This window comes from Seriola lalandi, unplaced genomic scaffold, assembly GCF_002814215.2.
Source record: "Seriola lalandi dorsalis isolate HSWRI2012SDOR001 ecotype SW California unplaced genomic scaffold, Sedor1 jcf7180002054585, whole genome shotgun sequence".
NCBI classification, from domain to species: domain Eukaryota; kingdom Metazoa; phylum Chordata; class Actinopteri; order Carangiformes; family Carangidae; genus Seriola; species Seriola lalandi.
This window is the reverse complement of record NW_019525138.1, coordinates 1,304,344-1,313,416: the sequence shown is the minus strand read 5'-3', so window position 1 is coordinate 1,313,416 and position 9,073 is coordinate 1,304,344. Positions and strand designations below refer to the sequence as shown.

Here is a 9,073-nt window from a genome sequence, read left to right as displayed (position 1 = left end):
ACAGCTTCCGATTTAAAATGTCAAATTAAAAGCTTTATTAAACATTAATAACATGTGTAATATAAGTTTAACAGACCATGATTTTTGTCGTAACTTCTCTGTATATAATAGACTACACAAAAAAAATTTACTTGACATTTGTTGTTGTCTTCGCCCAATAATTGTAACAATAATCTTAATGAAGATGTAGAAGCCCTCTAAATCCGGTCGTGTCCATGCTTACTTCAGATAACTTGATGCAGCCCTGCCAGTACTCCTATTTCCGCTGGGAGCCCCACCCCCAGCCCGCGCCCAGCTGTGTGTCAAAAACACATCTGTGTGGTCGCGTTTGCATTTAGACTTTTATTAATGTATATAAATACACCTAATGAGTTTAAGACAGTCTGATAATGAATCAGGATTAAAGACGGCAATAGGGCAGATTAAAAAAGTTATGAATAAAAAAATAATAACAATAGTCTCATACAAAACTGAGGAAATTATCATTTTTGTATTATTAAGATTTTGCATATGATTTTTTTTGTTTTTCGCCTTTTCAAGATATATCTCAGCAACACCTTAGTAGTGCTTATATGTGCAACTGGTGGCGATCAGCCACAGTTATACTTTGCCATGACATACAATTTGTTATAATAGAAAAGACTAAAATATCAACTTCACATAGCATATTGCTTTAGATCAGGCAGGTCTGCTGTAAATGTGTTTGTAATTGGCAGTTTTTTTTTGTGTGTGTGTCCAGTTCTTCAGTTTTTCTGCCAACATCAAATGAAAACACAGTAAGTGTGAACCAAATAGTTTTTATTAATTAAATCATTAGTGGTTAAGAAATGAAACATTAAACATCATAAAGGAATCAGTTAATGACAAAACAAAAGCAAGGAAACAGTTAAGTGTGAACTACATTTTGTGTTTCAATGAGCATATAGCTGCATGTTGTTACTGCTTTGACAGACATGACATTCTTAATCAACTTTGAAAGACTGAGCTTAAAACCACTGAACATCTCTACCACAACTGTGCATCAAAAAAGCTAGAATATTTTTGAATCCTTGCTAACATGTAAAAGCGCCAGTGTCACTTGTTGCACTGTGGAATCTGTGCAAACATCAAAATGATTTGGCCCAAGAAGAAGCTGTTCTAAATGCTGAAGAAGTGCAGGCGACAGAAGGCAAGAGGCTCTCTGGTAAATAAAGTCAAAATGCATTGTGATCTGCATTGGCAGTGATTCACATTATATACAAAAAATGAACACAAATAAAACTGATTTGTCTGAGCTACTGTAGAAACTAAACTTTGACAGTACAAATACTATGGCCATGTGGTAAACCTTTGAAACAGTTATGTAAAAGTCTATATTCTCCTACTTTGGATGATAAATGTATCTTGTGTCTGTCTCTGTGTTAGCCCTTTATTAGACTGGGTGTACACCCCTTCAGTCCAAAGTATGCCAAGATAGGCTCCAGCTTCCACTACCCTGACTGGGATTAGTTCGGAAAAAAGAATCACTGGATGGAAGTTTATCCTGAATATGCTAGAAGAAATTCAGTCAGAGCAGAAAAAAACATCAATTCTTGTATTCATTCTTGCAAGGCACTCATAAAATACCACCAACAGTGGTGACGATATAAAACACGTTTTTACAAACAAGTTAAAGTGGACAACAGAGCAAAACCTATGTGCGACTATTTAAATGAAATGGTCATTTGAAAGAGAGTAGTTGGAAACTCTGCTGAAATGCAGCTTCAATCTGGAACAGAAAAAAAATGAGAGTGAGATGACTGAACACTAGGGGTCAGTGTCAGACCGCAGCAATAACACACACTTAGTCCTGGGAATAGACAGGTCCTAGAAGTGCACAGAGTCTAAACTGCTTCTGCCAGAGGTTTGTAAGATTTGCTTAAAGTATTGGTCCTTATCTCAGTTTATTTATTGAAACACATTTTTAAATAACACACAACAGGTTTGTAAGAGGAAAATTCTCATGAGAAAATAGTTAAAGTGAAATATAATGGACTTATGGATGAGCTGTCTCTATCTTGTGTTTTGCTGACCTTCATTTTCATGGGTGCGGGTTGTTCTTTGGGAACACTGGCAGCAAAATGTTATATAAGAGTATTGCATGGAACAAGGTGCGTTGAAAAGACAGTGATTAGGCTACATTCAGTCACTAATGAAAAAGGAGATGACGTCAGCCTAGTGTAAAGTGTGATTACATACAAAATCATTCACAAATACTTAACTGTGAGCTCACGAAAAACCTAGAAATTACAACAGAATCACTTTGCTTCTATAATGGGTACATTAAACAGAGTAAGATAACGCCTCAACATTTAAACAACTAATCAACAAAGGGGGCGGAAAGAATAGTTTTGCATGTGTCATATGAGATATTTCACACACACACACACACACACACAAGGAAATGTCTGGGTAAGCATGAATATGTCCTCAGTGTGTTTATGAATAATTTGGCCATTAGAGCACGACTGAAGTTCAATGGGCAGGAGATGAGTCATTTCCATAGACTTTAGTTGTGAATGATTAGTGTAGTGTCTTTATTTAAAAGATAAAACAAGAAATGAAATGCTGACAAAATTATACTTTCTTACAAAGGGAATGATGGTGTCCCCTCCTAATGAACTCTTACGTGAATTCTGCTATTTCCACTTCCTGTTTTCTTCTTCTTCTTTCAATTTTAGTGATCATCTACACCCTATAAACACAAAGGGACTCGAAACAAGCCCTGAAGTGCTTTAGCAAATATGGGAGGATTTTCATTCATTCTTAAGCACACAGCCTGTAGTCAAAGTAAAACCCAATGAAAATTGTGTTTTTTTTCTCTAAATTGGGTCTTATTTTTGTGATATTGGCCATCATTCATATTGTTAATAATGACATTTTCTTGACCAAGTTAACTGCTGAGACCTGGGAACATGGCAATCTAGGTGAATGCATTAGCGAACAGTGACGCAGGCAAGACCAGTTCAATATTCACTCTGCTGTTATCTCTGTTTTGATCTCTGCCATCTCCTGAGAAACATATCTGCTCCTTTAGCTGCTAAAGGTTTTACTGTCTGCTGTTGCTTGGCAGGAAGTGTACAGTGAGTTTATCAGAGCTTTTTCACTAAGAACAGTTGCCTACTGCTGGAAAGAAGGTTGATGAGAGTGGATGTTTGCTGAAACCCCCGAAATAATGAGCGGAAAGATGTAAAAACTGCAGAGCAGGATATAATTCTCTACTTATTCAGGGGCCTTGTGATTAGATAATAAAATAAAACCTTCCATTAAGCACTTACCATGTCAGTAGACAGTTCCAAACAAATTCTTAATTAAACTAGCACAAATCAGTTGACACACATCAACCCTGGAGCTGGGGCATTTGCCCGTCCTGCCCACTTGGTGGATTGGATGGATTGTTGTTGGATGGCTTCCTCTAGCATGTTCGAGTGGAAAACACTGAAATACATCAATTTTTTTATTGTGGACCACACCCTCTCATCAGCACCACAGTACATTGCCAGCTGAACTAATTGGCTAATTCACTCAACAGGTCTGGGCATGATCAAGAAGTTGGCTTGGATAAGATCTAGCCGAGTGATCTGCTGTTAAAAACACTGCCATTTAAACACAATGATTCCAGTCTGATTTTTCAAATAAATCATGATTCACACGTAAAATGGGAGTACTATTTACAAATGTTAAATGGCAATATTATACTCTTTCTTTCCTGCCTCTCATATTCTGTTAGAATATGACGCATCCCTTCAGGAAGCCCAAAACCTGGTTTCTCCTCACCCGAACTCCCTAAAAAGCAGGGATCAGCTTGGAAGACAGTGTTGTCATGGATGACCTGATGCCTATGTGCCTTCTGTCTGGTCCAGTGATCTGCACCTGGACTAACCAAAGTGCATCAAAAATATTTCCACATTATTCAAGTGGTGATGCTGAACCTAGTTCGTGGTGAGCAGACACCCAAAATTCAAAATCTACTGAATCAGCTCCATGTAAGTGTAGGACTAACCTGCTCTGACATAATGTATAGCTATTTTTTCGGGCTGGAAACAGAACATTGTATGTTTTCTATGTATGTCAACAACAACAACTATTGATTTTAAGAGCATATAATTTGGCTTTTAGTGTAATAAAGGATTACTTTACTTTAGGTGCAGTTTGCCTCCAAATAAAGTGATTTGGAAAATCTGGATAATCTCTTGGTTTGTTAACCATCTGTCTTATTGTCTGACTAATCCGCCAAACTTGTAGAAATGTCGCCATGCTCCCAGATCATAACAAATACTTTGGTGAGTACAAAATCATTATACCTGATAGAAATCATGGCCAAAATAATAAAAAATAAGACCCCAGCTTGTAATCAACGGTAATTACTTAAATCTTCTCGATCACCACAATTTATTCAGTTTTTACAGAACTCTCAGGATTGGTGCAAAGGATTTTGTTAGGATCTTGGCAAATTCCTCTTTCTTTATCTAATCACTGTCTCTATCTCTTTCTTCATTCTCCTCCAGGGCATCGTGGCTGTCCTCCTCTTCATCCTCCTCGACCTCTTCTTCATCCCCTCCTCCATTCATCATCTCCATCTCAACCTCTATTGCGCCCTCCTCAACTTCCCCATCCACCCCGCCGAATGGGTCAGCATCCTGGGACACTTCCACCATCTCGGTGCCTTGGACCACCTCGACAGCACCCTCACGAACTTTCTTGACATGGAAGGTGAAGGGGGGCACCTTGTACACGGCAGTCTTGGAGCGGGCGTAAACGACGTGGTCTGGCGTGAAGGCCTTCTTCACCTTGTCGCGGGATGTCTGCATCTTCTGCTTGCGCTCAGGGTTGACGCTCATGCGTGTTCCAAGCTTTCCCATCTTCTTCTCAATGTTGTGACGTGTCTTCTCCAGGTTCTCCCTAGTCTTCTGCTTTGTCTTCTCTAAGTTCTCCTTGGTTTTCTGCCTGGTCTTTTCCAGGTTCTCTTTTGTCTTCTGTTTTGTCTTCTCCAGGTTCTCCTTGGTTTTTTGTTTGGTCTTCTCCAAGTTCTCTTTGGTCTTTGCCCTGGTCTTATCCATCTTCTCCTTTGAGAAGACTGTCTTCAGGGTTTGTACGCGCTGCAGACTGCTGCGTTTGATGCGTTCAGCTCGAGACTCCTCAATGGTCTCCTCAATCTCATAGCCCTCTTCATCTGATGAGAGGTCTACATGTGGCTTATCTGCCTTCTCTCCTTCTCCGTCCTCTCCTGGCTCCTCCGCAGCTTCCTTAAGCTCTAGCAAGCTGCCTCCTCTACTTCCTGACACAGACTCAGAGACCTTCATGGATTTAGAGATGCTGAGTTTTGAGGGAATCTTCACTTCATCCTGTGGAGAAGAGAACATAAGGACTGTTAATACATGTTGAATGTGATCAGTAAAAGTGTCTCAATGTCCAGATAGAATACCTTGTTTAAAGTTTTACACATGATATTATGTCCAGGATGGCCAATGAAAATGTAGACATAGAAATATCTATTCTGTAGGTCACAAAAGATATTGTAGTATAAAAGGTTGAAGTAATTGGACAGTCATAAAGAAAAGATAGATAGCAAGATAGCAAAATGAATCCGGCCCGTACTTGGGCCACGTGCTTGTTTTCTTCTGGCCCTAGTATATGCCCGGTTCTATGGCCCAAATCTGGCCTATATGCAGCCTGATTGTTAGATGCTACTTCCACATCTGGAGCATTCTGGCACACACAGAAAATCTTCCTGCATTTCAGCCAATACCAGAGGATAAAATCTGCCCAGATGTGGAAGCAGGTTGGGCCAGAAGTTTAATTCTGAATCTGCAATAACCCCAACAGCCATACATTCATATATAAATAATGCACAGGTTTTGTGGACTGCGTTTATAAAGCGCTTTCCTAGTCTTATCGACCACTCAAAGCCCTTTAAAATGGAAACCACATTCACACACATTCATACAGCACTGCTCTATCATACACACGCAATTTGGGGTTTAGTATCTTGCCCAAGGATACTTCAAAATGCAGCTTGCAGGAGCCAGGTATCAATCCACTCTTATTCCTGAGCCACAGCCACCCCTTTGTATACTAATATATTTGATGGCTTTTAGAGTTTGGCTGAGCTCTAGTAAATAGTACTATAAATTTCATTCATAGTCATCTTGATTAGGCCAAAATACCCTCACAAGGTTGCACAACTTTAAGAAACCCCTTTTATTAAGACCAGTTGCCAGTGTCCAGTTGACTTCATGATTAAAGTGGAAATAATTTTTTGATCGCCGAGGAGCAGCAGAACAAGCTGACATTTTATCTTATAAAGTTGATATAGCCAACATGTTAGCCAACAGTTGCGTATTTACACGTCCAGCAGCACAGTGCACACAGCAGATAGCACTGCGGCTTCGTTATATTGTATTTGGGTCATCCAGCACCATTTGAAGTTTAGTTTGTGTCTAGCTGGCAAATGATAGGCCAATATTTACTTTTTGTCTTTTTTCTCCACCAGCTCATGAGAACAACACAACCTGCCAAATGCTCCACTATGTTCATTAGCCAGATGCAAACTTTGTCTGTCTGCTGTAGTTTACAGTGTGTTTTTCAGGGACTTTTCATTGAAAACAGCTGCCAGCTGCTGCTGGAAATAAGGTCCGCGAAAGTGGTAAGAGAGGCCGTAAAAAAAACAGCAAAGGCTGCAAAGATGCTAAAATGCTTTGTAGAGTCAGGTGGTTCTGTCTGGGATCGTCACTACCAGCCAAAACTTTGATGTTATACATAGTTATTTATCCATAATCTATATGAAAGGATTGACAGCTCCTTTAAAGTTAGATTATTATCTATTTAAAAGTAAATGTAGTCATTTAAGTTATAGGATGAGGTGAAGCAAGAGGGATAGAATTAAGGCTTGGGTAGTTGAAGGTTAGAATCCGGCATGATAAGTATTATTGGGATGATACAAGGAATGGAATGTCTTTATTATTATTAAATGGATTTACAGTTGGTCCATTAGAGGAAACACAGATGAAGGCTGATTACATTCGGCAGAGGACAAGACTGAGTGGAATCTGTAACAAGACCCCGGGGTTCCCAGAGGGAAGGTGTGACAAAGAAAAATGTAACTGACTCAGAGACAAAGTAATGGAAACATACTAATGGAAATAGCTTGTGGTTTTTTTTTTCTCCAGGAAATTCTCATCAGGATCAGGATGAGTTGAAGTTTGGTCTAATCATGTTTTTCTCTGCAGGCTGAAACATGATCTGACTCTCTCATCTTGTGTTCACCCAGAAACACCACATCACCTGCTGACAGACACATGAGCAATTACAGCAGGAGAGAGCTAGTACAGTGTGTCGCATGGTGTGTTTGTTTTTTTTTTGTTGACCACAAGAGAGTCTTTACATTCCTGGTTTGGTTTGGACATCAGGTCACTCCAAGTAAAAAGTAAAAAGTTCTTTTTGGAATTTATCAAGTCTAAATCATCTGATTTGTCACTTGAGTGCGACTCAAGTCCACATCTCTGTTGTGTTGATGTCCACTGGAGAACTGGTTGTTCATTATAGTGACCTTGCCTGTTTTGAGGCTTTGAATTGCTACCCACATCTCCATTTTTTTTCCAGATATATACTGTAGTTCTGGTGACATGTCCACTGGTGGCTGTTTCTCCCGGTTGTCCAAATGAAGCACAACCTACCAAGCATCAACCTCCAGAGCTGAAAAATGAAGTCAACAATGAAGTGCCAAAAACTGCAGTTCCTCTAATGACCACCAGAGTCTGGCTCCAACAGTGAGTCAGTCCCCATAGACTCCCATGTTAAAATGTCCAACTTTACAGCCTGGTACAAAAACAGTTTTGGTCTGTAGAGCTAATTTCCTCCTTCATGACAACTGTATATATAACACACCTGTTTACATTTTATTAAGGCTTAAAGTTATGCTGAATGAGTGTGTGTTGTTTCGAGTGACAGGTGGGTGAGCGTATGATTGTCACAAACTGGTATGCGCTTAAATCTTGTCTCCACACATGCCCCTCCTCTTTGCTCATTTTTAGATTAGCTGGGAGTTAGGGACACTGCCAAGATGGGAAAGGTGGAGCAGCTCACTCTGAGCTTCAATACCACTCTTCAGAAACCTGTGGGTGATGTCACAGAGGCTACGTCCATCCTTATATACAGTCTGTGGTTTCCATACAAGGTTTCTAAGCAATTTCTTCTCAGCTTCTGCACGTCAAACAGGAACTCTTCTGGAATTTCCAGGCAAATTCTAACCATTTTGATTTTAGTTAACCTTTCCTCTGGCACCCCCCCAAAACAAAGTAGCCCCACCACAGGCAAGGCTCTAATAGCAGTTGAATCAATCTGGGTGTAATGAACCTTGCAGCTTCCAGGTCTCTCTAGTTTGGTTTTGGGTGTTAAATCTTGTTACGTAAATGTCTTAGTACACCTCCTGTGCAACAAGACTCCAGTAAGTATGACCTGACTCCACCTAACCCCGACCCACCCTGATAAAGCATTCCTGCACAGCACCACTTCATGTTCCTCTCCTTCCTCCATCATCTATTCCTCCATTCCCATGGCCCTTCCATCTCCCACCCACTTTTTACTCGCCTTTCACCCGTTTGCATTCCAGATTAGGGAGCCTTTCTTTCCCTTTCTCTCTTGTGACCCCTTCACCTTGTGAATACAATACTCTGACTTGTTAATGAAGGGATGGGAAGGAGGTGCGAGGGGAGGGGGGTCTTCCGGTTTCCATCACGGCAAATCCTCATCCAATTGGGCTCCTGGATGTCTGCATGAGGGCCAATACTTGTACGTATTGTCTTTTCCTCTCCCTCTACATGCCTTTATGGTCAAAACAGGAACACAGCAGAGCCAGAACAAAGGACCACAAGGTGGGGGGTTGGGGGATAAGGGAAGATAGTATGTCGTATGAACTGAGTAATAGCACAAATGGGATGATGCTTCAGAGTCTTGGAAAACCATCTGCTCAGCAGGAAGATGATAGCATCAAAGTGTTGGCTGGAAGGTGGAGGTATGAGAGCTGGGGGGCGGGTGAGCGGAGGCCTTGCACCTA

At 40.5% G+C, this 9,073-nt stretch overlaps 1 protein-coding gene across 1 annotated transcript in view; it reads right to left on the bottom strand.

Annotated features, from left to right (window-relative positions):
• Positions 1-781: 781 nt before the first annotated feature.
• Positions 782-9,073, bottom strand: part of LOC111664400 (caveolae-associated protein 1-like) — a 29,660-nt gene continuing 21,368 nt past the window's right edge. Inside the window, exon 2 of the mRNA XM_023418973.2 lies at positions 782-5,363. Coding sequence (XP_023274741.1) covers positions 4,488-5,363 — 876 coding nt within the window. The 3' untranslated portion in view covers positions 782-4,487. The remainder of the gene's footprint in view (positions 5,364-9,073) is intronic.